The sequence below is a fragment of the Colletotrichum fructicola genome (genome assembly GCF_000319635.2).
Source record: "Colletotrichum fructicola Nara gc5 chromosome Unknown KSG_Nara_v1_contig02, whole genome shotgun sequence".
In the NCBI taxonomy this organism is placed as follows: domain Eukaryota; kingdom Fungi; phylum Ascomycota; class Sordariomycetes; order Glomerellales; family Glomerellaceae; genus Colletotrichum; species Colletotrichum fructicola.
Genome location: NW_027094052.1, coordinates 1,851,005 through 1,877,059, shown reverse-complemented (window position 1 = coordinate 1,877,059; position 26,055 = coordinate 1,851,005). Strand labels below are relative to the sequence as shown.

The 26,055-nt window shown below is 54.9% G+C and overlaps 8 protein-coding genes across 8 annotated transcripts; 3 read left to right on the top strand and 5 right to left on the bottom strand.

Moving 5' to 3' along the window:
* Positions 1-52: 52 nt before the first annotated feature.
* CGGC5_v003263 (uncharacterized protein) lies at positions 53-1,365 on the bottom strand (the record flags this gene model as incomplete). The annotated part of the gene is made up of 3 exons (XM_032020816.1): positions 53-422; positions 476-1,014; positions 1,117-1,365. 3 exons carry the CDS (start codon positions 1,363-1,365, stop codon positions 53-55), a joined length of 1,158 nt encoding a protein of 385 aa, XP_031882155.1.
* A 2,746-nt stretch (positions 1,366-4,111) lies between these two features.
* On the top strand, positions 4,112-4,864 carry CGGC5_v003262 (uncharacterized protein; the record flags this gene model as incomplete). Its single annotated transcript, XM_032020815.1, has 1 exon — positions 4,112-4,864. One exon carries the CDS (start codon positions 4,112-4,114, stop codon positions 4,862-4,864), a length of 753 nt encoding a protein of 250 aa, XP_031882153.1.
* A 145-nt stretch (positions 4,865-5,009) lies between these two features.
* Positions 5,010-6,065, bottom strand: CGGC5_v003261 (putative nitronate monooxygenase; the record flags this gene model as incomplete). Its single annotated transcript, XM_032020814.1, has 1 exon — positions 5,010-6,065. The coding sequence occupies one exon, from the start codon at positions 6,063-6,065 to the stop codon at positions 5,010-5,012; it is 1,056 nt and encodes a 351-aa protein (XP_031882154.1).
* A 700-nt stretch (positions 6,066-6,765) lies between these two features.
* On the bottom strand, positions 6,766-8,076 carry CGGC5_v003260 (uncharacterized protein; the record flags this gene model as incomplete). The annotated part of the gene is made up of 1 exon (XM_032020813.1): positions 6,766-8,076. The coding sequence occupies one exon, from the start codon at positions 8,074-8,076 to the stop codon at positions 6,766-6,768; it is 1,311 nt and encodes a 436-aa protein (XP_031882151.1).
* Positions 8,077-9,412: 1,336 nt separating this feature from the next.
* On the bottom strand, positions 9,413-11,140 carry Txlna (Alpha-taxilin; the record flags this gene model as incomplete). The annotated part of the gene is made up of 5 exons (XM_032020812.1): positions 9,413-9,889; positions 9,946-10,189; positions 10,243-10,391; positions 10,448-10,719; positions 10,975-11,140. The coding sequence occupies 5 exons, from the start codon at positions 11,138-11,140 to the stop codon at positions 9,413-9,415; spliced, it is 1,308 nt and encodes a 435-aa protein (XP_031882152.1).
* A 985-nt stretch (positions 11,141-12,125) lies between these two features.
* CYM1 (Mitochondrial presequence protease) lies at positions 12,126-15,188 on the top strand (the record flags this gene model as incomplete). The annotated part of the gene is made up of 2 exons (XM_032020811.1): positions 12,126-12,412; positions 12,458-15,188. 2 exons carry the CDS (start codon positions 12,126-12,128, stop codon positions 15,186-15,188), a joined length of 3,018 nt encoding a protein of 1,005 aa, XP_031882149.1.
* Positions 15,189-19,008: 3,820 nt separating this feature from the next.
* spe-1 (Ornithine decarboxylase) lies at positions 19,009-20,382 on the top strand (the record flags this gene model as incomplete). Its single annotated transcript, XM_032020810.1, has 1 exon — positions 19,009-20,382. The coding sequence occupies one exon, from the start codon at positions 19,009-19,011 to the stop codon at positions 20,380-20,382; it is 1,374 nt and encodes a 457-aa protein (XP_031882150.1).
* A 1,137-nt stretch (positions 20,383-21,519) lies between these two features.
* On the bottom strand, positions 21,520-25,271 carry IP5P8-0 (Type I inositol polyphosphate 5-phosphatase 8; the record flags this gene model as incomplete). The annotated part of the gene is made up of 5 exons (XM_066151104.1): positions 21,520-21,598; positions 21,649-22,573; positions 22,622-24,004; positions 24,089-25,172; positions 25,230-25,271. 5 exons carry the CDS (start codon positions 25,269-25,271, stop codon positions 21,520-21,522), a joined length of 3,513 nt encoding a protein of 1,170 aa, XP_066009562.1.
* Positions 25,272-26,055: the final 784 nt, after the last annotated feature.

Sequence of the window (26,055 nt, the reverse complement as noted above, 5' to 3'; positions counted from 1 at the left end):
AATTTTCTAGTGAAGTCCTCACTCAGTTCTCCGTAACATGGCATCCCTCCAATCACCAGACTGGGTTTCGCACCCGAAGCTCTTGACGCTCTGCTTCCTGCTTCGCCATGAGATCCTCCGTGGCTTTCTTAGCCTGCTGAGGACCAAATTTGATGATGGCCTCAGTACTGACTTCGTACCGGATGGTATTGTCCTCATTTTTGCCGACCACGTCAGCCATGCCTCCAGTGAGCTGGTCAAGGTAGACCCGGTAGTTCTCTGAGTACCGGATTTGGCAGCGGTTCGTCTCCGACTCGGAGTGAGCAGTCAAGGAAGACGCATCTTTGAACCACCGCAGGCAGCCGGGGCACTGGAGCTTCGTAATGTTGTGCGAACCGGCCTTGAGGTGGCTGATCAACGTGGCTGCGGAACCGAAGTTCTTCCTGTTTATCGTCAGTATGTACCTCGCGGTGTGCAGCAAAAGCAAGTTTCTTACGTGCAAGATCCATGGGGGCACTTGAACTTGCGAGTGTACGGGTTGTGGTACTTCATGACGTCGAAGTTGGGGTGCTGAGGGTTGTGAACATCTTGGACCTTCGAGGCTCCTTGGGAACCTCCCAGACTCTCTGTCTTCGGAGTACTTGGGGCCGTAATGTTCGTCGAAGCAACAGAGCCCTCTTGAGCGGAGCTTCCCTGGGTAGAGCTTCCCTGGGTAGAGGCTCCGCCGGCCTCCTGAATCGCAGGGAAATCTTCGGGTCTGAAGAAAGACGGGTGTGCCATCTGCGGCTTGGAGATGTTGCTCATAGCCGACTGTTGAACACTCGGATGAAGCCTCGGAAAATAGTCGCCGAACTGTGAACCGCTCCGCTTCTCGAGCTCATGAGCGAAAGTGAGCTTCTCGGCTCTGTTTCTGTCCACGTCCGAACGGCGGATCTCGGGGCACTCGTCGTGCTCCAAGTGCTTCATGAATCCAGCCAGACGTGTGAAGCGACTGCCACATCCGGGGCAAATGATGTTCTGCTCGTGAGGGTGGGACTATGGTTTCACATTAGTCGGCACTTCAACAACATGGTGTTCTTGGTGGCCGCAACACCTTCCATAGGAGAAGTGCTGTTGGTCTTTTGGGGTTGGGCTTACCTCGATCATGTGCTGTTTCTGGGCGTCCATGGTCCTGAACTCCATGGCACAGACGGTGCAGTGGGCGTGGGTGCCTCGAATTTGCATAGCCCACAGCTTATGCTTGATCAGGGACGCCTCGTCGTCGAAGAGCTCATTGCAAGTACGGCACAAGATCGCCTTGTGAGGCGGTACCTTGAGCTTCTGCTTCGTGCCACCGATCGTGGCTGCCTGGGAAACGGATCTGATCGAGGCACTGCTGACAGACATCTTGGGCAATCAGGAGGTTGACGAGAAAGCCGGTGAGTGTGCGTCGTTGGTGATGGTGAATCTTGAGACGATGTGAAGATCGAGAATGGGTCTCAAGGTCGAAGAGCAGGTGGCTCCGCGGTAGCGCAGTTGGAGAACAACAGTTGACTGGTGGCAAGTTTCTGGAAGTGAAGTAAACCTGGCTGTGGTAAAGAGTAAAATTCCGATCTTGAAAATGCTCTGAGAGTAGATGACCAGTGACGCGGATTATTTATGTTGGAAGGGAGAAGTTTTGACGCGGCGGTGCCCAAATTGACGGATACTCGAGGCAGGTAGCAGAAGAATAGTTTAGGAAGGCAGAGCTCACCCGAGGGAAGGAAGTTGAGAAGTGCTGCTTTCTGCGGTAGGCACCTGCCGATAATTGGGAGGCAAGAGCAACCGGTGCGTGCGAGTTGTGAAGGAGGTAGGAAGCTACACACCTTGCGGAAGGGAAATTTTGTCTTGTTGTTACTCTTGGGGAACCGAGCGAGTTAATCTCGAATGAGCCTCCCTTGGCCAGCGAATAGGTATTTCTGGTATCCTCGAGAGAATCAAGTGAGTTTGAAGAAAGCTGAGGTGTTTCCCTGGCAGCTGTCGATTATTGATTAATGGGTCCCTTAGAAATCGACATTGCTGCTGTGTCGATGGGGTTAAAAGACAGAACGTGTGATTGATAGATGGGCTTTCCATCTCTCTGTTTTTGACTTCTCATCCCAGTAACGCTGAAATGAGGTCGGCGTAGGAAAGCACAGCCAGAAAGAGTACGAGGGCAATCACGATCCAATCTCAGAGTACTTCAGTAGTCACAAAATATGCTCTACGGCCAAAGAATAACAACAATTATACTTTCTCATGAACTTGATGTCTTGCTTAGCAAGGTTCATTCCTGTACAAACGGTTTCCTAGTTTGCTGAGAAGGCAGCAAGTTTAACCACCCTTCAACAGATTAAGACAAGCTCGCACGGATTCATGCAGTTCTACAGCTGCCTCTTTGTAATTTCAACAAACAGAACTTCAACAAGGAAGCTCCAGAGACTAGAAACACACAGGAGACTGAGACAAGGTAGTCCAGCGACCAACAGTACCTAAGTAAGCAGCATATTTCTTCGCGGCGTAAGCGACCCAACCAGCTGGAAGCACGATGTGAAGTGAGGTCATATGCGAGCCAAGACGCTTGTCAGATTTCAAAATACTCTCCGCAGAGACGTTTGAGAATACTTTCGGGGCTTCGATTTCGCCCGGAAGGAATTGTAAGCAAAATGTTGTGCCGGTTCATTGCCGTGGCTCGTCATTTCGATTCGATGACGGTCAAGCTTGTCCAAACTCTAGACCCTAGTGTCCCTGATCAGACCAAGAAAACGCAAGAAACCTCGCCATTCCAGCTGAAGGCCATGTCCCCACTCACGTGAAGCGATCTATCTGTGGGGGCTGGAAAGAAAGACATGAGAAAACCATGTGCCCCTCGGTCCTCAGAATGTCTCGACGTCAAGATCACGCAAAAGCCGATGTCTCACTCGCCCCGATATATCAGGACGTCGTTCGCATGGCTTCCAGGTTGGCATGGTCATGATGCTAGACTTGTCTCGGTTCATAGGGATCTAGGCGTTCGATGGCCTATTAGAAACCAACGTCCACTCCCAGCCATCCATTCCCGTTTCCTTGATTATGCAGGTTCCGACCCCCTGACATCAGTCATCCGTAACGTGAACACCCCGCTGTCTCAGACACCCTGACGTCTAACTGGTAATTATATCGAGAAAATGAACGGCCGCTACAATTCCATGGCAGCGATGCACAGCAGTCTGCCTGGGTGGGGTGTGGGCATCGAGCCTCAAAAGGCCGATCTGCCGCGTTTACAGCGGAAAGCCGTCGCAGTCCTGATGATTTTTCATGCCAAGGACCGACTGGGACAAGGGAAACACATCCGGCGCTAGATGCGCAATCTTCCAAAGTACTCAGCAAGCCTTAATATCTATCAAAGACCGCCCCAGCCTCCCACGATGGTTTGAATCATAGGCCCTTCCACGGGACGGAAATCGACGAGACGGCATAGTGAGACACTGCAACGCCGCCATCGCCGACATCATACAAAAAGTCCAAGGTTCAGCTCGCCCCGATCTCCAGGTGTCTTCCAAATCTACCATAACCAGAGAGAGTCGGGGAAAAAAAAAAAAAGTTGCTTCCGATCTGCACCGTCTCCGACTTCGCGCCGACGTCTTTCAACACTGCGAACAAAGAGAAACCTCCGTACTAGAACCGCCGTGGCGTGCGTGCTGACGATTTCTTTCCGAATCGGATCGCGTTGCCCTTTCAACAGTTGAGAGGGAGGCCCCATCTAGACCTGAATCTGCAAAGGCCTGGACGTTTGGTCTTCGTCCCGCTCGCGCCGGCAGGACCGTCTCCTCGGGTCGCCAGCCACATCGAGAATAACTCGGCGCTTGTACTCGCCGAATCACCTCATCGTACCATCGGCAGGATACTAAAAAGTCTTCGTTGCCCCAACTGCGAAGTTTCTGAAGCCGACGGCTCCTGCTTTTTCTTCTCTCTAGTGGAACCAAGCAGAGAAAACGGAGATCATCACACGGCGTTGCCCACCAACCGCGTCTACTCCCACTTACAAGCTACCTTCGGAGCAGTTCCGCTTTGAGACTACCTACGAGTCTCTCATCCTACTTCTATACTTCTGATTGTTAGATCCTTTCTCGAAGAGAAAAAAAGAACCTTCACGATGTCTTCCACATTCTCCCACAAACTCCAGGCCGAAGCAATGGCTTGCCAGAAGACCGAGATGCCGCTCCCTCTCATCCCCCTCGTCTTCGTCGCACACTTCGCCCATACCGTGGTCGACGTCCTTACAACAGGAGCCCGGCGCAAATCGGCCGCCATCGCAAACCACCTCGACTCTCTTCGCCTGCAAGTCCGCGGGCCGGAGCACTCCTTCGCTCCCTTCTCAAGGCTGCCCCCCGAGCTCCGCCTCAAGATCTGGAACCTCGCCATGGAGCCGCGGACGCTCACGGCGACGCACGCGCCTAACCCGACGCTCCTTTCAGTCAACCGCGAGGCGAGACACGAAGCGTTGAGGCGGTACAACCTGGTCAGACTGAACACCTGGGGAGACCGCAGGATCTACATAGAATTCCAGCGCGACAGCATCGCCGTGGTCGAGGGAAAAGGCGGCGGCGGCTTTCCCGTCCGCGGAGCGAGACACGTTGTCGTTGTCTGCGAAGAGCCGTTTCAGAACCCCGCCTCATGGCTCAAGTGCCGGTACCGCTCGGGTCTGGACTCCGTCACGCTTCTCCTCGGTGGTGCAATGAGATCAGATCTGGTACCGTTTCCTGAGATTCGCCTGTTGGGTACACCAAAAGACACGCAAGGCCGGCTGGGATTCTCTGATGAGGAGGTTGACAGGATAGAGGGGGAGCTCAGAGACCTGGCTCAAGGATGGGGAAGCACTGAAGTCCGTGTTGGAGAATTTGTATAAAGGACAAGTAATGGAGGAACATGTTCGAGCTAGGGAGGCGTACTGTTTACTGAGAGCGACCACAATACCCCTTTTCTTTTGTTACAATCTTCGTCTCTTCTCATAGAATACTCATCATCACACAATATACACAACAGTCTTAATCTCATAGCCTGCTACGCTCGTTGCCCAAGTAGGCGCCGCCAAGCTTCAACATGTCAACCGCCTCCTTAACCATCTCATCGACGATCTCACCCGCCGGCTGGATCTTCTCAATAGCGCCGGCCACTTGTCCCATCAAATGTGGCGGATCAACGTCGTTGCCCTCGTTGAAGTCGAACTCGATAGGCACGATACCCTGATCGCAGAGCTGCCTGATTCGATCCGGCTGCGAATGCCACTTGCGAATATACTCGTTCGTCTTCATGCGCAATGGCCTTCCGGAGAGTACGAGAGTGCGTTCCGTTCCCTCGAACCCACACTTGACGACCTCTTCCTTGTGCTCCTCACTACACCCAGCCTCAACGGATGCCACAAAACGCGTGCCAACCCACACGCCAACAGCACCCTGCATCAATGAGCTCGCAAGTGATCGGCCATTGTAAATACCACCCGCCGCAACGACCATCGCCGGGGCGCCATTAAGCATCTTGGGCTTGTACCTCCTCGCAACGTCCACGACAGCAGGGATGAGCACCGAGTTCGCCACATCGCCCGTGTGTCCACCACCCTCCCCGCCCTGCGCGCAGATGATATCGACGCCCAGATCCAATGCCTTCACAGCGTGCTTCGGGTGGCCGACCATATTCATGACGTAGATGCCTGCGTTGTGGAGCTTGTCAATGACATGCTTGGGCGGCACGCCGACGGCGCTGACGAACAGGCGAGCGCCCGACTCGATGGTGATGTCGATGAGCTCGTCAAGCTTGCCGCCCGTGTAGTCGTGGTTGGTCTTGCGGGCGTTGCCGCCAACCTGCGGCAGAGCGAGGTCGACGCCGAAGGGGAGGTCTGGAGACTTGAAGTTCTCCTTCATCTCGGCGACGATCTCGCGCAGCTGGTCCGGGGTGTACTGGAAACCGCCGATGACGCCGAGACCGCCCGCATTGGAGACGGCGGCGGCGAGAGGCCCGCCGGACGTGCGCGCCATGCCGGCGAGGAGGATGGGATGCTTGATCCCTAGAAGGGTGGTTATGGGCGTGGTGATGGGGCCTGAAGGTGCCATCTTGTTTTGTATAGCTGGGTGAGGCTGATCTGCTGCAAATGAGATGTAGAGAGGATCAAGCAAAGTGTAGAAGTACTGATTAATTAGAGTACGGTATGGTCTAGTGTAGGAAAATTAAGGAATGTAAAAAATGAATCGAGAAGAAGGCAAGATCGAGGAATTTGGAACTTCAATACATCACTTGATTTGCGGTTGGAGAGCAAGCTACCTAGGTAATCCGGGGAAATCATACCGGGAGGTGAGTGTGTGGGGTTGGAGCTCTGTTGCGGGGAAACACACCGAGGCAATTGCCTTCTTGGGACAGCAGCTCGCCCAAGTAGGCCCCGGCTCCGAGTGGTATGAAACCATACGCCATAGGTGCATGTGAGCTGGCCATCTTCTAGAAAACAGCCCCGAAGTCCGATTGCTGGCTCAGATACCTTGGGATCCGGTGTGGCTATGGGGCTTAAGTGTGGCTTCAGTCCGCATGATTGCTTCTTCAAAAAACACAACGATGCGAGGCGATTAATAATCGTAAACTGTACTCCCGTGATCATGCTCCTCTATTGAAATGCTCATATCCCGCAAGGACGTTGGTATCGTAAATGACATGACTATCGTCGGCTGGACCGACTATTAAAACACCAGCGGAAATCAGCGCTTGGGGTCGAACTGTATCTCGACGTCCATGAACATGACCCCATGCGTTTCCGTCTGTGAGCTACCTGAAGCTCGGTAACCGTGCGGGAACAAATTCCTCGGTTGGTATAAACTGTCCTGCTTGCGTCGTAGTCCGGATGACCGGCGCTTCGTTACTGTTCGTTATTTCGACCGTCGGTTCGGGTGGCGACGCCTCCTGACTCGGAGCCTCTGACGCATATCCCACTTCGACGGTTTTCACCTCCGAGATGCCCTCGGAAGAAACCACTTCGGACCCGCTATCATGCAGGCCGCGTTCTGATGCAAGCTGCGATGCAGCACGCCGCTTGCGTTCAACTTCTTCGTCCTCTTCTCGCTGGATCCGCTCTTCCTCCCGCTGAAGATCCTCCATCGACGGGGCACGAGGCGTATCTGGGGTGTCGGGTATGCTGATTGAGTCTCTTCGAGGTCCTGGGCCGAGAAATGAGTGGTTCGAGTCGATTGTTGCTCTCGAAACCGTCCGCGATATCGGGCGCCCGTCTGCACGGCGCTTGCCCTTGCTGGCCTTCGTTCTGCTGCTGCTTCGGTCGTCTCGGACCTTGTCCAACACCATGAACTCGTCATCCAACGGCACAGCATCCTCTTCGCCCTCGCCATCACTGGGGAACAGGTCGCCCCTTGACCGATACGAGTCCGACGTGTCCCCCGACCCTGTCGTCCCGCTTCGATTTCTAGTCTTGGCAAAGCGACTTTGATAGATGTCGTCGTCTGAGTCGTCGTTTCCAAGAAGAGGCTCGGCCTCGCCCATACCCATCTCGTCATGCTGTCGGGGATGATCTTGCAGATCGGCCGCGCTGGGCTTGTATCGGAGCGTCTTGCCCAACTTCCACGGCAGCTTGCCCAAGAAGCCAATGGGCTGTGTACTTGGGATGATTGTTGGATCGGATTCCGACACTTTGGTGCTTCTGCCTCGTGTACCGTAGCTCATTCCTCGCTTTCTTTTGGGTTGGTCTTGCACCTCGCCGCCGGCGTGCTTTCGTTGGGACCCTGTGCCTGCGAGCAGGCGATCCCAGTCATCGTTGCTCCAACCACCCAGGAAGCCGCCATCCTGATCCTCAGCGTACCAGTCGTCATAAAAGTCGAAACTGTATTCTGCCCGTCCTCCCGCGCGATCTCGCTCTCGCCGGCGTCTGGCCCGCTCTTCTCGATCGCCTAGACAGGGAGTGGCGCACTGTTCTAATGAGCTGGCGAGGGCGGCAAGGCAGGGATTGATGTAGTGATGCTGGAAACTCCAAATACCGGCGGCGGCATTCTCCGTCACCTCTCCAGCATTGTGGGAGATCTGGTTCCAGCGCTGGCGCAGTCGCGGGTCTTCGAGGAAATGCGTCGCCATGATGTTGATGGCTGCAGGGCGTGTGAAGATGACGTCGCGGGCATAAGAAGGAAAGGCGTTTTGCGACCGCGGCCTCGACCGAGCTTGGCTGTTTCTGTAGCGTCGAGGCCTCGAGGTTTGGAACCGACGTAGAGAAAGGAAGTTATCCGAAATAAAATCCAACGGGTGGAGGAAAAGGCAATCAATGATCGAAGGGATCCATGGAACGTGGATGAGGCGAGTAATGTTGGTTTCAAGTGCGCCGAAAACAAAACGCAGTCAACCTCAGCTGTCAAAAGTTGGGCCCAACATTCCGCTGGCCGCAGTGCTTCCTTCTCCCTTTGGTGGCTCCAGGTCGCTTCGCTACAAGGCGTGGGACGGACGGGTGCGCAAGCAGGGTGCGGGTGCGGGTGCAGTGCGTTGCGTTGCGGGTGCAGCAAGGTGCTAGTCGACTTCAGATTAGGTGTCGACGGGAGGGAGTGGCACGTGCGCGCACTCTGTTTTGTTTTGGTTTACTTGCAGTTTCCAGTGGCTGGGTGCGGAACACTGACAGTGGCACTCTCTCCTCAGAGCGTGAGGTCCGGTCAGCCACCGATTCACAGTGGTGCATCAAATCAGCGGGCATTTGGGCACCTCTTGTGGTTCACTTCAGGCATGGATGGTTGCTGGGTGGATCCGGGGAAATTGCGAAGCTTCCGTTGGGGTGTTGGCCAGCTGTGGCTTAGTCTTTCGAGGACCCCTGGAACTCGACGTCACCCATCGCAGATTGATGAGAATTGGCATTTTGCAATGCACATTTCAGACCCCAGTTTTCCTTCTCTTCGCAAGGACTCACTGCGTACGTGCGGACATCTAGTCAAACAGCACACATGAAGTAACCTGATGTTGCCCCAACTTTCTTCTGTGGGTTCTCACTTCAACACCAGCAGAGTTTGATGGGCCAAAACTCAATCCAATAGAGACTTGAACGGCTTTTTGTGGAGATTTCGCTTGTATTCAGAACCGCTCAGCATAGACAGAACAAGGTGCGATATGACAAGAGTACACCAGTTCAAACAAAACTCCCAATCTCTGAAATCATTCAGCGATACTCTTCTTCACCGCCGCGCCTGCTGTGGCCTTTCGGCGCACTCCAGCAAAGTGTCAACACCAGCCTCTGTGCCTAACTCCTGAAGAAGGATGAGACAAGCATGCTGATCTTTGATCGACAGGCGCGCCAAAAACGTGTAGAGAAACGGGCTGGCTCCTTGCGGTCTACCTGCCCGTCCGCATGTACCTCTGAGTCCTTGAGAACAAGGTCGCTGTCTGAAAGAGTGTCTCCCGTTGTGCCGTCCTCTGACTTCCTCCGTCCGGATTCCTAATGACCGTTCGTTGTAGCTTGAGGTACTGGCGGCCGCTCTGGGCCAAACGGCCTGGGCGGTTCCGGCTCTGCGGGCTGAGGTTCCTCCTCCGTGTCGTCGTCGAACTCGCTAGGGTCTTCTTCGCCCTCCTCCTCGTCTGAGTAGTCGCTTCCGTCGCCGTCCATGTGGCCGTTGCTGTCAGAGTAGCAGCTTTCCAACGTAGCTGCCATTCCTGGTGGAACCTTGCGACCCTGCTGCTGCATCTGTTCAATGATGCTCCTAAGCTTCTCCGCCCTGCTTGTCGCTTCTATCGCTTTCTTAGACAATTGCTCGCGCTCCTCCGCCATACGAATAATGTTAGCGTTGGTGGCCTCGTGCTTGCGCTTCATCGTCTCGTTCTCTCTTTCCAAGCGCTTAGTCTTCTTTGACATATCCTCCATCTCCTTCCTAAACGTCAAAAACAGGTCATTGCTGTTGTTCAGCGTGTCCTCAACCTTGATGTGTCAGTAAGAAAGCTTGTACGACGAATTCCAGCCAAACATGCCCGTACCTGCTTAAACTTGTCAACATAGACATTGAGCTGGTTTCGGAGCTCAGTCTCCGTCTTGGTGAAAGTTTGGACCTGGGCCTGGAGATTCCGCGCCCTGGTTGCCTCGGCCTCGGCAAGTTTCTTCTCACGCTCGTAGCGAGCCATGTTGTATTGCACCTCGAGCTCCTTCGTGCGCATTGCGGAATGAAAGTGCAGCTCTCGAAGCTCGTACTGCTCGATGAACGATTTGAAGCGGTTACGAAACCTCCCTAGTGTCAGCAGGAAAATCGAGCGCAGGTTAAATCTTCGATAACTCACAGGGTATCGACGCTCATGTCGACTACCTGCTTCCGAGGATGATCCTTCTCTTCCTGAATGTTTTCCAACTTAGCCAGCAGGGCCGCATGCTTCTCGTCGTATGCCGTGCTGTTGTGCTTCAAGTTGTCTTGAAGGGTTTTATTCTCGTTCTAGGACAAGGTCAGCGTGAGCCTCCTCAACCTCGTTGACGAGAGGTGCTGCAGACCTTGTACTTGTTGTTGTCCCGTTGCAGCTCACGACAGAGTTTCTCGAGCTTTTCCTTCAGGCCAACGGTCTTGCTGAGTTCGGTTCGATTCGCATCCTTTTCCTTTTGCAGAGTGTCACCCCGCTTCTTGTTCTTCTGATTCTCTCGTTCTACGCGCCGCATTTCCGCTAACAGTTCGCTAGACCTCCGGGTAAGATGGTCAATCTTTTGCATATCTCCCATCTTCGCCACTTGTTGAGCCAGGTCACGATTTGCGCGCTTCACCTCTCGTTCTGCATGCTGAAAGTCAGCTATCGATACAATGCCAGCTGATTGATGTACACCCGGAAACGAGCATGCGACTCTACAAGAAGATGGGGAAGGACCGTATCGTTCTCGAAGAATAGCAGTCGGCGCATGCTTGGCACCAGCCCGCACTTCCTCGCAGATTGGGGCTCGAGAGGGGTGCTGTGAGGCTGACTCTCACGCGACATACATGGCCCGGTCCGTCCGGCATGGGAAAACAACGAGTGGGAGGTGTTACGCACCAATCTCAGCTTCTTGGTCCTTCTCCCCAGCAGACTCCTGCTCCAGCTGTGAGATACGCTGTGCGAGCAGTTTTGCAGACTCGTTGGAATCAACCGCCTTTTTTTGCTTCCCCTTCTTCAAGCCCGCAGCGGGCGCGTGACCATGGGCGTCTTGACCGTTGGACATGGCGGCGTCTGCCTGGCTGGGCATGCCTCGGTAAGCAGGAGAGGGGCAGTTGTGTCGTCGTTCTGGGCGGGCTGGTCGTGACGAAGACCTGGTCTTCGCATTCGTGTTCGATCGATCGAGCGGGTGCGGTTGCGGGTGCGGGTCGGAGTCGGCGTCGCAAAAATAAGCGGGTGCAAAGTTGGCCCAAGTTCTTCTTCCCCCTCGGCGGACTGGCTACAGCAATAAAACGGCGGTACGTTATGTTACGTGCTGCCAGTGGGTGTTGATGCCTTCATTGAGCCCCTTCGCAGAATTTTGGGCGTTGGACGGGATGACTGGCTAGAACGATACGGACCTAGGTAGTGGCGTGGCCTGCGGCTGGGTCCTGGTGTTCAGGCGTGCGCATTAGAAATGCCACTGTACTCGAGAAAAGCGGGTGGAGGAGTAGTGCTGCAGGGCCCCTCGACTGCATACCCCAACAGAGAAGTGCGTGTGGTTTGTGCGTGGGCCGTTTCCCTCTTATAGAGTCTAGTCTTCCCCGCAGCTCGTCGTTTTGCCTTACATAGATATAAGCAGGCTGTGGTCTGTTGTCTAAAATTTCTGCAGGTAGGTAAAATGCTCAAGAGAATACTGTTGATCTCCAGTGTCGATATCTGGTTGAAATGTCGTCGATACCAATGGCCCGGGTTTCGCGATTGCCGTACACCGTGGAAGGGAGGAGAATGAGACGCCGATGGAGAAGACCGGATAATTGCGTTAAGGATGGTTTGATGCATATCGACCCCACAACGATGACGCTTAGTGCCTGGGTACCTATTGGCCAAAAAAATTCCACAGCAGTGGCAGGCCCGGAGCACCTCACCTCCCGGTCCACAATAGAACGAGTATTACTAGGCCCGGTCCACGCGCGCAGACGTTCGTTTCTGTATCGTCTTGTCAGCTCTGTGACTCTCTTCCGGATAGGACGGTTTCCTTCGAGTATCCGGCCTGTACGACGACGACAGAGATGTTGCGCAACGCCGTCAACACGGCCAAGAAGGCCGTCACTGAGCTTTCCCAGTACCCCAAGCCTGGTGACAAGCTTCACGGCTTCACCCTCGTGCGCACCAAGCATGTACCCGAACTGGAGTTGACGGCACTTCACCTCCAGCACGACAAAACCGGCGCTGATTACCTGCACATTGCCCGCGACGACAGCAACAATGTCTTTTCCATCGGCTTCAAGACCAACCCCCCTGACGACACTGGTGTGCCCCATATCTTGGAGCACACCACCTTGTGCGGCAGCCAGAGGTAAGCTCTCCGTGCCATGGGAAGCTCTTTCGCTAACATGATTAGTTATCCCATTCGTGACCCCTTCTTCAAGATGCTGCCTCGCACCCTGTCCAACTTCATGAACGCCTTCACAGCATCCGATCACACATTCTACCCCTTTGCGACGACGAACGCGCAGGACTTCAAGAACCTGATGTCGGTATACATGGATGCAACTTTGCATCCTCTGTTGAAGGAGTCCGACTACACTCAGGAGGGCTGGCGCATTGGGCCCGAGAACCCTCAAGCGGCGAATGGCGAGGAAAGTGACCTTGTCTTCAAGGGCGTCGTCTATAACGAGATGAAGGGCCAGATGTCCGACGCTGGCTACTTGTTCTACATTCGTTTCCAGGACCATATCTTCCCTGACATCAACAACTCCGGCGGCGATCCCCAAAAGATTACCGACTTGACCTACGAGCAGCTGCGCAAGTTCCATGCTGAACACTACCACCCCAGCAACGCAAAGCTGTTCACCTACGGAGACATGCCTTTGGCTGATCATCTTCAGGAGGTCAATGCACAGCTCAGCGCCTTCGAGAGGATACAGGAGGATGTCACAATTCACCAGCCTATCAGCCTAACCTCTGGCCCTAGGGAGGTCACTGTTCACGGCCCCCTCGATCCTCTGGTGGACCCCGACAGACAGTTCAAGACGTCTGTCTCATGGATTATGGGAGACACCACCGATGTTGTCGAGTCTTTCTCTCTGGCGTTGCTCTCCACTCTTCTCATGGACGGATACGGATCGCCCCTGTACCGCGGCCTGATCGAGGCTGGTTTGGGAACTGATTTCAGTCCCAATGCAGGCTACGATAGCTCGGCGAAGTTGGGAATATTCTCAGTCGGTCTGACGGGTGTTCAGGAGGCTGATGTACCTAAGCTCAAGGCGGAGTTGCAGCGCATCCTTCGCGAGACCCGTGAAAAGGGGTTCGACAGGACCAAGATTGACGGGTCTCTCCATCAACTGGAGCTGGCTTTGAAGCACAAGACCGCCAACTTCGGCATGTCCATGCTTCATAGGCTCAAGCCCAAGTGGTTCACCGGTGTCGATCCCTTCGACTCTCTAGCGTGGAACGAGACCATCTCCGCCTTTGAGACTAAGCTTGCTAAGGGTGGCTACTTGGAGGGCTTGATTGACAAGTACTTGCTGAATGACAACACTCTGTCTTTCACCATGGCGCCGTCATCCACCTTCAGCGAGGACCTAGCACGCGAAGAGAAGGAGAGGTTGGCTTCCAAGATCCAGCAAGCGTCCGAAGAAGCCGGCGGCGATGCTGCAGCTCGCAAGAAGTTTGAGGAGCGCGAGCTCAACCTTTTGGTCGAGCAAGGCAAGTCAAACACGGAGGACCTTAGCTGCCTTCCCACAGTCCATGTCAAGGACATTCCTCGCAGCAAGGAGCCCGTGGTTGTGCGCGATGAGACGGCCAACGGTGTCAAGATTCAGTGGCGGGAGGCTCCCACAAATGGCTTGACGTACTTCCGAGCCATCAACACGCTGGAAAACCTTCCTGATGAACTAAGAGAGTTGATCCCGCTGTTCTCCGATAGCATCATGCGACTCGGCACGAGGGATATGTCTATGGAGCAACTCGAGGATTTGATCAAGTTGAAGACCGGAGGTGTGTCTGTAGGCTACCACTCTACACCTTCGCCAACCGACTTCCATCAAGCTAGCGAAGGTCTGATCTTTACTGGCATGGCCCTGGACAGAAATGTGCCTGTCATGTTCGACATATTGCGCAAGCTTGTGCAGGACACAGATTTCGATAGCCCAGAGGCCGCCCAACGCATCAGGCAATTGCTTCAAGCATCCGCCGACGGCGTTGTTAACGATATTGCCTCATCTGGACACCAGTACGCCCGCGGCTTTGCGGAGGCCGGGCTCACCCGGAGCGCGTGGCTCAGACAGCAGATCGGCGGTCTCTCTCAGGTTAAGCTTGTGACATCGCTTGCTAACCGGCCTGAATCAGACGGTCTGGTGGATGTCATTGACAAGCTCAAACAGATCCAGAAAATCGCGCTCTCTGGAGGAAACTTCCGCACGGCATTGACTTGCGGGTCCGAGAGCACGGGCGCCAACTTGAGTGCCCTTACTAGCTTCATGTCAACACTCTCCAAAGACCAGCCTTCGCTGTCACCTTCTAAGCCTGCTTCGCTGCAGAGGAACATCAAGTCATTCTTCCCGTTGCCGTACCAGGTGTACTATGGTTCTCTGGCGGTTCCCACCGTTTCCTACACGTCGCCGGACGGTGCACCGTTACAGATCCTGGCGCAGCTACTCACCCACAAGCACCTCCATCACGAAATTCGCGAGAAGGGCGGTGCATACGGGGGCGGAGCTTACTCCCGCGGCCTGGACGGCCTTTTCGGCTTCTACTCCTACCGCGATCCCAACCCCCAGAACACTTTGTCGATCATGCGCAACGCTGGCCAGTGGGCGAGGGACAAGGTGTGGACGGATCGCGACCTCGAAGAGGCCAAAATCTCGGTGTTCCAAGGTGTGGATGCTCCGCAATCGGTCAACTCCGAGGGCATGGGTCGCTTCTTGTCTGGCATCACAGAAGAGATGAAGCAGAAGCGTCGCGAGCAGCTTCTTGACGTCTCCAAAGACCAAGTGCGCGACGTTGCACAGCAGTACATCGTTGAGGCACTGAAGAAGGAGGAGGAACGGGTTGCGTTCTTGGGTGAGAAGCGCCCTTGGGTAGACGGCACTTGGTCCATCAACGAGATGGACATTAACGGCGCGAAGTAAGAAGGGTTGCCGACAACACTTTTGTCGCTTCTTTTTTGCGTCTTCGATGTCGTCGTCGTGGGACAGAGGTCACGGCACCCATGATGCCGCACGATACCATGACTTAGACTTGGCATTGACTCGAAAGAGAGCTGCCTGTGTACAATGACGACCGCGGAAGGCACATCGCCACCAGTCTTATCTGTAACTATATGTGCTGCACATAACCTGTGTAATTATACCCAACTCTTGAATGAACGAACTAACCGAGGGTCACCGTGAGCCAATGTCCTACCTGTAAAGTACGCGTTCAGATACGATACGTCTTCCTGCTACCTCAATGGCTTGGAGACCACTAGACGACGCAAGATCAAGAAAGATGAGCCTGGGGATCGCGAGGTTCTGCCCGCAATAACCGGCCCAGCTCGTTCTATCAGAACCGACATCCTCAGCATTGGGTCGTCGGACTAAAGCGCAGAGTACATGCCAAAGAGTGAAGTTGGCGATATCGGTGGATGAGATGTAGCAACCAATCAGATGGAGCCAATTAGTGCATAAGTATTGAACGGAAACACGCCGGATGAGTGAAAGAACAAAAAGGCGCAAACATTGGACGAAAAAGGGCGGCGCAAGTGCCCCGCATACGTCACTCCCAGGGGCGGCGCCACAATTCAAGGCACTGAGGCACGAAGTGGTGGACATGGGAGACTTCGTACACACTGTAAGTCAAGGTGGCACTGCGGCTCACGGAGAGGGCCCAGCCAAGGAGGGCTTGTGCCATCGCCAACACCACCACCAGGCCGAGAACCGAGTGGGCTGGTGTTTTGAGGAGGCAGCCCAGCAGGTACCCTTTACATATTACTCACCTGCCGTCTTGGAGGACACAGCCGAGGGTGGGAGGGAAGAGCAATGCCGCGAGTACGCGCCAGTAGAAGGGGGCAAAGGGTAAGAAAAGTGAGATGCACATGCTTCTGGGCGATGCGTGCTGGTTGGTCTGGTCTGGTGGTGCTGTGCACTCTTTCATTGCATTGAGCGGCCGTTTGGCCAGACGAATTTCCGCGCCCATGTCAGCGAAATGTGACAAGAGCTAGGCCAGAGCAGCGCGCGGAGCACGCAAAGCTCACCCCGTCCCGTTTGAGCTGGGTGCGTGAGAGTTGCATGGAATCAGGCTAATTATGGTAGCCGTCCGAGTGGACATGCGTGAGGGAATTTATCGGGATACCGTGTGATGAGCCAGGACAAGCGAAGAGGCACTGCTGGTGCTGCTGGCTGGCTGGCTGGCTGGCGGGCGGGCGGCGGTCTGGAGTTTGAAAGTCTGGAGACTGGAGACCCCTCGTTACTTCACGCTACGTGCCTCGAATCCCGGGGGGCCAGAGCAAGGTACGGGATGAGACGTTTCCTCGCGAGGCAACGGGCGAGAGACAGAGTCGTGCTGACCGAAACTTGTGTGTCGTCGACGATGAAGCGAACGGCGACGGCTGAGTCGGTCTCAACGCGGACCGTTAGGGTTTACTAGCTGGTTGCTTCTCCAGAAAATGCCCTGTCCCATCTTGCCAAGTCCAAGTCTGGCGCGCCGTGCCTGCTTGACCGTCTCTGATCTTCGGTGCATGTCTTTCTCGCATGCAGGGCCAACACCGCAGCGCATCATTGGCAGCCTCCAGTCACACCTCAAGTCTCCGGGAGCACTGAGCATCACCGATCTTGCTGACACATCGGCAATTCTCAGACCGCAATTTTGCACCCCGAATCTACTTCTAGAAGCCGGCCAGGTACCACCACCACATGGCCTGCCGCTGTCTTGTCTTGCCTGCCTAGAGACAGAATCATTCGGCACCCCTCTTGTTCCAACTTCCATGTGCTCTGCTCCAGCATCCGCTACTGTCAACTTCTGCAACTAGCAGGCGTCTCTTGTGCTAGCTTCACCCGTTGTGGACAATGTGGACAACGGTGATGCACTTGATGGAGTGTCGAGCGGTCCATGTCATTTGCAAATAGTGGTGACGACTTGGAACGGTAACGACGCAGAGTATGCGGGTGGTTCGTAATGGTGGAGGAATGCGTGTCAACCAAGACAAAGCCGGTAGGTGTTCGTTCTGCATCAAAAATATACTTACATACAACGTGTCGTAACGAAAAGAGCAACAACAATCATGCCCAAATGGAAATGTATCTTCCCTTCGGCCCACCCGAGCCCAGGGCAGAGCACAGGAGGCCGGTACCATCTTTTAAGCTTCAGGTACTTTACTTGCTGTAATTGTTGCGCCCATTCTTCAGCGTGAGGTCATGTACGGAGTACATCCGATCACCCATGCATCTCAGACACCGGAACCTGCAGAACAAGGTACGCGGCCCGATGTACCACATGTACATGTCTCTCCCACGGGAGCGTCTCTCTCCACCACTGGTGGATGTGGAAGGCCTCAACTTGGAGGTTGGCTTTTTTTGTGGTCGGTAGCGGGTTCAACGGGATATTGAAACTGGGTACACCGGGATACTTGACCGAAGACTCAGCAGGCGAGCATCATTGTATGGAGCCGGGCTGAACCTTGGCTCCTGAGGAAAGCTTGCGGTCTGTACGGAGTAGAGAGAGAGAAGAGAGCAGACACCGGACGGGTCAGGAACGGTGATGAGTGAGTGATGTGGCTGTAGCCGCAGCTGTTGCTGGAAGTCAATGCTCCTTGACAAGGGGGAAAATTTTGAACAAGAAATTGTGGGCAGCTGTGTTTGTGTGTGTGTGGTGTGGCCAGCCAGGCGTCGCCGCTCCACTAATAAGGTACCCAAAAGGACTTCTGGAGAAAGAAGACGAAACCTACCCTCAGAGCCCGTCGCAATAAAAAGCCTTTACGGACCCCCCCGCCACAAACTTGGCCCTCCAACACCAAACCAAAGGTTCATCGTCAACCAAATTGCTCGCCAGCTCCCGCTCTTCGCAAAACACCGCAACTGTTAACCAGCTACCTGGACCCGAGCATCGCCTCTCCGTCCAGTTTCAACAACTTGGTGAGTTCCGTCTTTTTTTTTTTCGAAACGGAAGAAGCTGTTGCCCGCACTCGCGCAACCTGCCTTGACCTTGCACGTCTCTCGCGTGTCACATGGTATCGTCATCGTGTGTCTTCACACACACAACAACACAAGCAGAGCCATTGCTGCTCCTCGCCCCTCACCACCACCACCCAGCAAAGCTTGCGACGGAAAATCACTCTCCTAATTCATGCCATTCACCATTGCCCTTCCTCATTTCCGTCTCATCGTCGACAAGGCCATCAAGAAAGCCCTCATAGTGAAGAAGCTCCTTGCTAACCATACCGCCTCTCCAGATCTTGTATAAAGATCACCCCTTCCCACCGCCGACTTAGCCTTTGGTCAACTCAAAGGCACAACAGCCCAGCACGGCTTCCCTGGCCGTGAGCTTCGTCAGTGACCAAGATTTCAGCCTCCGAAAGACCCGCCACATCGTCAACGCCATTCCACCACCCGCTGCTGAAGTCGCCTAAGCAGAAGCTCGAGTTCTTTCTCTTCGACGCTTTGCTTCACCAGACGCCTTTTCTCTCCCCCAACCAGCTGCCGCATAGGACGGGTTTAGCGCCTCTTCCTCTCGCCGAGGGGGAGTCGAGGAGACCTCGTCAGATCACTGAGGGTTCTGTCTGCTACCGCTTTCGACCACCCTAGAACTCTCTTGCCGATTCTAGGTTCAACTTCTTCTTACAAACAAACCACCTTCGACAACACAAACAACTGTCGAAAGAGAGGAGTCCGATAGTATCGAGACAACAACCCACCGACTTTCCACAAATCTCATCCACCCAACACCAACAAAACACCCCCATCAACCGCTTGGGATATGGTTATGGCAACAGCCGCGATCGAGCATTTTGCCCCAGCTACTATCAATTTTGCTAGTACCTACCACCAACCCGTCTTAAAGACGTCGCATTATGTCGAACACGCCCATCACAACAAACAGAATGGCGTGATCAACCCCAAGCAGCTGATTGGCGATGCTCTCCGCCAGCGCGTCGAGAGCATCGACCACGAGATTTGTGAGCCCGGCGACGAAGACACCTTCTTCGTCGGTGATCTAGGCGAGGTCTACCGCCAGCACATGCGCTGGAAGCTCAACCTGCCCCGCGTCAAGCCGTTCTACGCCGTCAAGTGCAACCCGGACCCCAAGGTCCTCCAGCTCCTCGCTGCCCTTGGCACCGGCTTCGACTGCGCCTCCAAGACCGAGATCGACCAGGTCCTCAACATGGGCACCGTCGCCCCCGAGCGCATCATCTACGCCCAGCCCTGCAAGACCAACTCGTACGTGCGCTACGTCAAGGCCATGGGCGTCAAGCAGATGACCTTTGACAACGCCGACGAGCTGCGCAAGGTCGCCAAGCTCTTCCCCGAGGCGGAGCTCTACCTGCGCATCATGACCGACGACGAGTCCAGCCTGTGCCGCCTCAGCATGAAGTTCGGCGCCGCCAAGGAGGACACCAACGAGCTCCTCGCCACCGCCAAGGATCTCGGCCTCAACGTCGTCGGCGTGAGCTTCCACGTCGGCTCCGGCGCCTCCGACCCCATGGCCTTCTACAAGGCCGTCTACGACGCCTACGAGGTCTTCGAGCAGGGCCGCGCCTACGGCTTCGATATGAAGACGCTCGACATCGGCGGCGGCTTCTGCGGCGACACCTTCGAGGACATGGCCGCCGTCCTCCGCGGCGCCCTCGACGAGTACTTCCCGGCCTCCAGCAACGTCAACATCATCGCCGAGCCGGGCCGCTACTACGTCTCCGCCGCCTTCACCATCGCCTGCAACATCATCGCCCGCCGCACCGTCGACGAGCCCTCCCTGAACGAGAAGCGCTACATGCTCTACGTCAACGACGGCCTCTACGGCAACTTCTCCAGCATCATGTTCGACCACCAGCACCCCGTCGCCAAGGTCCTGCGCGCCGGCCCCGCCACCGTCTACGACTGCCCCTCCGCCAACGCCTGCCCCGACGGCGAGGGCGTCCGTTACTCCGTCTGGGGCCCCACCTGCGACGGCATCGACCGCATCACCGAGACCATCTCCTTTGAGCACGAGCTCGACGTCGGCGACTGGCTGTACTTTGAGGACATGGGCGCCTACACAAAGTGCTCCGCCACCCGCTTCAACGGCTTCACCGATAACCACGACGTCATCTACGTCTGCAGCGAGCCCGGTGCCAAGGCCCTCCTCGAGATCTGAGCAAGAAGCGCGGGGACACCAAAATACTTTCCCTTTCTTGAAAGCTACTGCCCACGGCGGCGACGCAAACGAATAAAAAAGATTTGGACGGCGAAAAGCAAAGGGGGAAAAACATAGACGGCATGAGTTGAGATTTTTCAGATTTTTTTGTCACAGACCTAAGAACCAAAAACATGGCCCAACAGCACGCAATGCTAGAATTGTAGTCATTCACTTCCGAACGATCTAGTGGGAAGGTTTCCAGACCTTGAGAGAGAGAGAGAGAGAGAGAGTGATGGTTTATAGACTTGAAAGCCCCTGAGAAAGGGGTTAATACATATTTTGATTGGGGCCATATAGGTGTCAACGGGTACTTGAGTGACTTTCATGATGCATGCACGAACCAACACCATCACCCATACGAGGCAAGTTGATCGATCTAGAGAGAGCTCTGTAAATCGCAAATCAACGAACGGCTAGGCGAACTGGGTCACAGCAACATTTTCGCCGCCAACCATGCAGCATCTACGTCAGTCAAGCGCAAAATGCAAGGCACAGTCGTATTGGCTTGCCGTGACTCGCGCGCGCATCGGGCGGTGCTGCAGGGGCGGTAAGAGACGCATCCTGCATGGCCTTGCATTCCCTAGCACATACCATTTGCCTAGATCTGCACCTCTTCACCGTTCTCAATGCGATTTGGCTCTCTACAAGATATAGTTGCATTCATGATTCTCTCTCTCTCTCTCTCTCTCTTTTCTCCTATTATCCTTCCAGGCCGTCATTGGTCCCTCTACTCGGTGACCAGCACACGTTGTTCGTCAAAAAAAAAGCGTACAACCCAGATGCCTCAGTAGAAGGCTAGACATGTTTTTGGGGGCTGGCTAGTTGTATGTCTTCCTCCCGCTTGCGTCGTGGGTAAACGAATCCCAATATCTTTCTCTGTCTAAACTGCGCCATTCAAATGCCAATTCGTTGTTGGACGTTCAAAACGTGTGTCATGCTATCCGTCTTCGTAACCTTTTCCTTGCCCCCGGTCGTAAAACCCCTCCATTCGTAACTCGCATCCAGAGAGTTGTCCATCAACCATGCCTACCGCATATCAATCATGTAGCCTGCGGTTGAAAGCTGTGGTCCGTAGTGAAATTTGCAAGGGTGTATTCATGCCTCGCTCTGCGGGTTGAGAATGCTCTGAGCAGTGGCGGCGTCGTAACCAATAACATTCGTCAGATAGGATATCCTACGCCTGTTAGCAAAGTGTTTGTTATCGGCGGAAAAACAAGTACTCACTTGTCATCATTGAGTTCGCGCAGTCGCAGGTCTTCAAACCTCGACACGCAATCTACCCACGCCATGGCCCGCGCCTTCGGCTGGACCTTCTTAACCGTGAACTTGAATCGTCCGGTGACGGGTCTATGATCGGATACGCGGACCTCGTGGCGCTTGTAGTCGATTTGCTTTATCCTGCCTCCTCCGCGGTACAGTAGTCGATCGCACCAGGCTGGCGAGCGCTTCTTCTCACTAGTATCGTAGTTGTCTGTGCCGACATCATACTTGTACGTAGGTGCAAAGGTGATTGGCATCTCGTCAAATGCGCGGAGCTTGAAGGCTGGGTTCCGTCTCTTTGCTACGAGGAGCTGATCTCGCTCGAGTAGCTTGGCCAAGTTATTTTGTTTAACAGCAATAACCACGGTATCGCGTGACATCGTGTCGATGCGGTAGTTGAGATCGCCGTTGAGGAGGCAGAGCTCATGATCCAATATCATAGTACCGTCTCCACCACCAACGAAGCTGTCCAGACGCATATTGGGGTCTCGCTCAGGAGGGAGAATTTGCGCTTCGAGAATGGCCGCCACATCGTTGTGACGACTGTTGGCCTGTGATTGACCCGCTGCCAAATGGCAATTAATGAAGCAAAGTGAGGAGTCGTCAACCATAAAACGGACAACGATGGCACCTTTGTTGCCGTGGAGGCCGCCCATGCCACGCTTGACCTCCGATGCGCTCAAGTTCCGTACGCGATCTCTAAGCGTCGACTTGACAAAAATGCAGGTGAACAGGCCAACAAGAGTGGCAGTGTGCAGCAAGTGGTATAGACAATCATGCGGCATGTAATCATCGAGGCTCTTCAGCAAGAAGTCTCTCCAGTCGCGGTATTGGTGGCTCATTCGCTCCTGGTCTGATCCCTCTTTCTTCTTGACCTTCAAGAAACGTTCTGGGAAATGTCAGCAAAGTTTCGTCGAATGGCAAGGTTCTAACTTACTGGCTGTGGCGGTTTTGTCCTCTAAGTCGACTAACTCCTGGAACCCGAAAACCAGAATATCGGGTGAGCTGTTTGCTTGTAACAGACTCTTGATGAATTCCGCGTCCTCTTCAGCGTATCGAAGGCTGTGAGGCGTAGATGCACCGGCGTTCCAGGTCATACATAGCACCTTGAGATCTTGGAACTCGCAGTACTGGGTGTCCATGCCCTTCATTTCCGTCTCGTGCCAGTCATCCTGCAGGAGGCCGTCCCAAGTGCGAAGCACATTGTCTGCACCGAGAGATATTACCTGATGACGATCCATTCGGTAAGCGCTGGAAGCGTCCGAAACGAGCTTCACAACTGGGTTCTTGTCGTGTGCCTGCCAGTCTTTCTTGACAGACCACGGTGTTGTCGCCATGTCGTAAACACAGACTTTACCTGTGTTGAATCCCGCCCACAAATAATCACCGACGCCTGCGATGGAGTTGATCTTCCAAGAGCTCAAGTTGATAATCCCGAGACAAGCGAAGTCTTGCGTGTTGTAAATCGAAACTTTGCCATCTGCATGGCCAAAGAAGGCCTTGCCAGGTTGCGACCGGACTTGGCATCCGGAGGTAACTTCTCCAGCAGTATCCTGCATCATAGGCCTCACAAGAACTTGAAACTGGGTCTGCCCGTCTGTACTAGGAGCAAACACCCGAATTTCCTTTCCAGTCGCATGCCACAGCTCGTCTCCAATTATCATCGAGAAGGTGTGGCCTTTCGGTAGTCGGAATGCTTGGTGTGAGTTATTCGTCAAGTTTGGCGTGCTGGTCTCATCCGGACCCCAAACGAGAAGCCCGCCCGTCTCATCAAGTGTCCACAATTCGTTGAAGTGGCGGTAAATTTTGATGACTTCATGACGACCATGGGCGCTCGGCTTATTTGCAATCACACTTTGCGTTGCAATGTCGGCCTCCATTAGCTCGCCAAAGTTGTTACCAATCCATAGGCGTTCGCCTTCCTCATCGACATTATTACCAGGTTTGAACGCCACTGCTGTGGCCTTGATGCCCTCACCGTGGGCAAAGCTCATAAGGAGTTCACCATCCCGCAAACTCCAAACTCGGGTCAAGTGACCAGTGGTGCAAACCAGGTCGCCGCAAACGTCGAATGTTCTGGGATCGTACTTGGTCTGGATTTCGTGCATACCTTGCTTGATATAGGGGGGTCTCCGGTTGACGTTGGAAGGATCCGGGAAGGACTGGCTCGAGCCGTTGACATCAACCTTTGAATGATTGCTCGATGGGATGAGAGCAGTCGTCGTCTCGGCCGGCGGCGGCGGCGGCGATGGGTGTTGCACGGGTTGAGGAGGGTGCGAGATGGGAGGTTGTGGTGGCGGCGGGCGAGGCGTGGTCCTCTCTGATGTTCTGTCAGTCACCGTATTGGCACGTCCAGGCAACCGGGTAGGTGGCGGAAGATGGGTTGTGGGGGTCGAAACAATACGTTTGGGCGGTGGTTGAGCCTCGGAGACTGGATGTGTGTTGATACCAGGCCTTGGGGGTCGCGGGGGCGGCTTCATGGTCATAGAAAGGGGCCGTGGTGGTGGCTCGGCGGTCGTATGCGGTCTCGCGGGCAGCGCTGGTACGGAAGGACGGGTCTCGCCAGTAATTTGAGGCGTGATTTGGCCCTTTACAAATCCATTCGTTTCCTGGTCCCGCTGATTTCTCTTCGTCATGATCGAGTGGTGTACAGGCGGAGGTGCAAATCCAACATCCAGTGTCCTTCCCCGTTGCTGTTGAGGCGGCGGATCCGAATGTGTGGCAGGCGCCTTTGGCCTCGAAGGAAGCACCGGGGGTGCCGGTTCGGGGCTGCTAGGCGGGCTGCTGAACGGAGAGGTCTCCGGCTTCAGCATATGTCTATTGGCGGTTACAACATGATCAGCGAAAAACGATGGCCTCGGCTGAGACTGCATTGACGGCTTTTCAGCACGGTTGATAGGCGGCGGGACGGCGGGTCTGTTGTCTCTGCGAATCTCGCCAGACCTTCTCGGGGGCGGGGGAGAGGGCGGTTGGGAGGCCGACAGCCTTGGGCTGCGCCGGTTCGGTTCGAGAGAGGGGGTATGGGGCCGACTCGGGATCTTGAACTGCCGCGCGGTAGTGGGAGTTGTCGGAGTTGATGCGCCGGACTCAGCGTTCAAGAAAGCCGGGGTCTCGGCATGCGCAAATCTGGAGACAGTATTCTTCGGAGGAGATTGAGGAGGCTCTACCATGACGGAGGGAGCTTTCACGGGCTCCGGCTTCAGAGTGGGAGGTATGCCCAGGGAGCGGCCCGGCGATCGAGGGACTGGCTCGTGCAGCGGAGGAGGAAGAGACGGTGTCGAGATGCTGCCACGTTCTCTCGGTCTCGGGGGTATCGGAAGGCTTTCGGTAGACTTGGCTGCATCTCGAAGGAATTCAGGCTTCGGGCCCGGTGAGATTGTTCGAGGCGGAGAAGGGCCCGACGGAAGGACAGGCGCGGGGGCAGGTGCAGGCGCAGGTTCGCCCTTGTTCATGTTCTCGAACTTGGCTCTCAGGGAGGAGACGGGTTTCTGCCAGCCATGTCAGTCACAAAGTCAGAGGGGGTCTTGTCGGCTTGGGGAACGAACAAGTGATGAGCCATCAGGCCCATTTTGATCGGGGGGAGGCATGATGACAGTTGAGCTGGACGGCGGGGCTCAGGGTGCTGATACCCATTACACCCACGTCTTCAAACGAATCTTCATGAGCCCATCAACGGCGGGCTAGGACAAGACGAGTCTGGCTTGCTTAATTTGTCAAGGGATGGTGTAGAGGTTGTCGGACGGGGATTGAGGATCGCGAGGGTATGTCAGCGAAGACGATAGTTTGATGCGCGCGGCTGTTCGGAGGGATTCTGCGAAGTGGGATGGACGGCCGTGCAAGAGGGCTGGGGAGCATAATGATGCTGGGCGACGTTTCGAAGCTACCTCGACGTGCAGGCGGGCATGGCCATAGATGTATGGTCAGAATCGCGGTGGATCAGGAGCAGACGCGAGAGGGGACGGAGGGCAGAATGTTTTTTTTTTCCTGTTGTGGTGGTGGTGGTCGAGTCGAGGTAGCGGCAGTAGTATCCGTGGTAAAGTTGTGATTGACAACGAAGTGGCATTGCAAAGGCCCCTTGGAGCAATAAGATTCCCAGCCGTTTTGCTGGGACGGCACCGTGGTGGACTGTGGATGGAGTAGTGTGTGCGGGTTGGGGTGTGGTGCGGTGCACCTTGCTCGCAGGCAACCGGCTGGCCTACCTCTCTGTACCTTGCCGTCAGGTACAACCGCTCAGGTACCTATCTACCGATGGATGGATGTGCCTACCTACATACGGATACAATACAACACGCACGCTCGAGTGGCTTCTGCGCGGGTGCCAGGAGGTACGTGGTGGCATGTACGTAAGGTTTGAGGGACCTTTGGAGACGT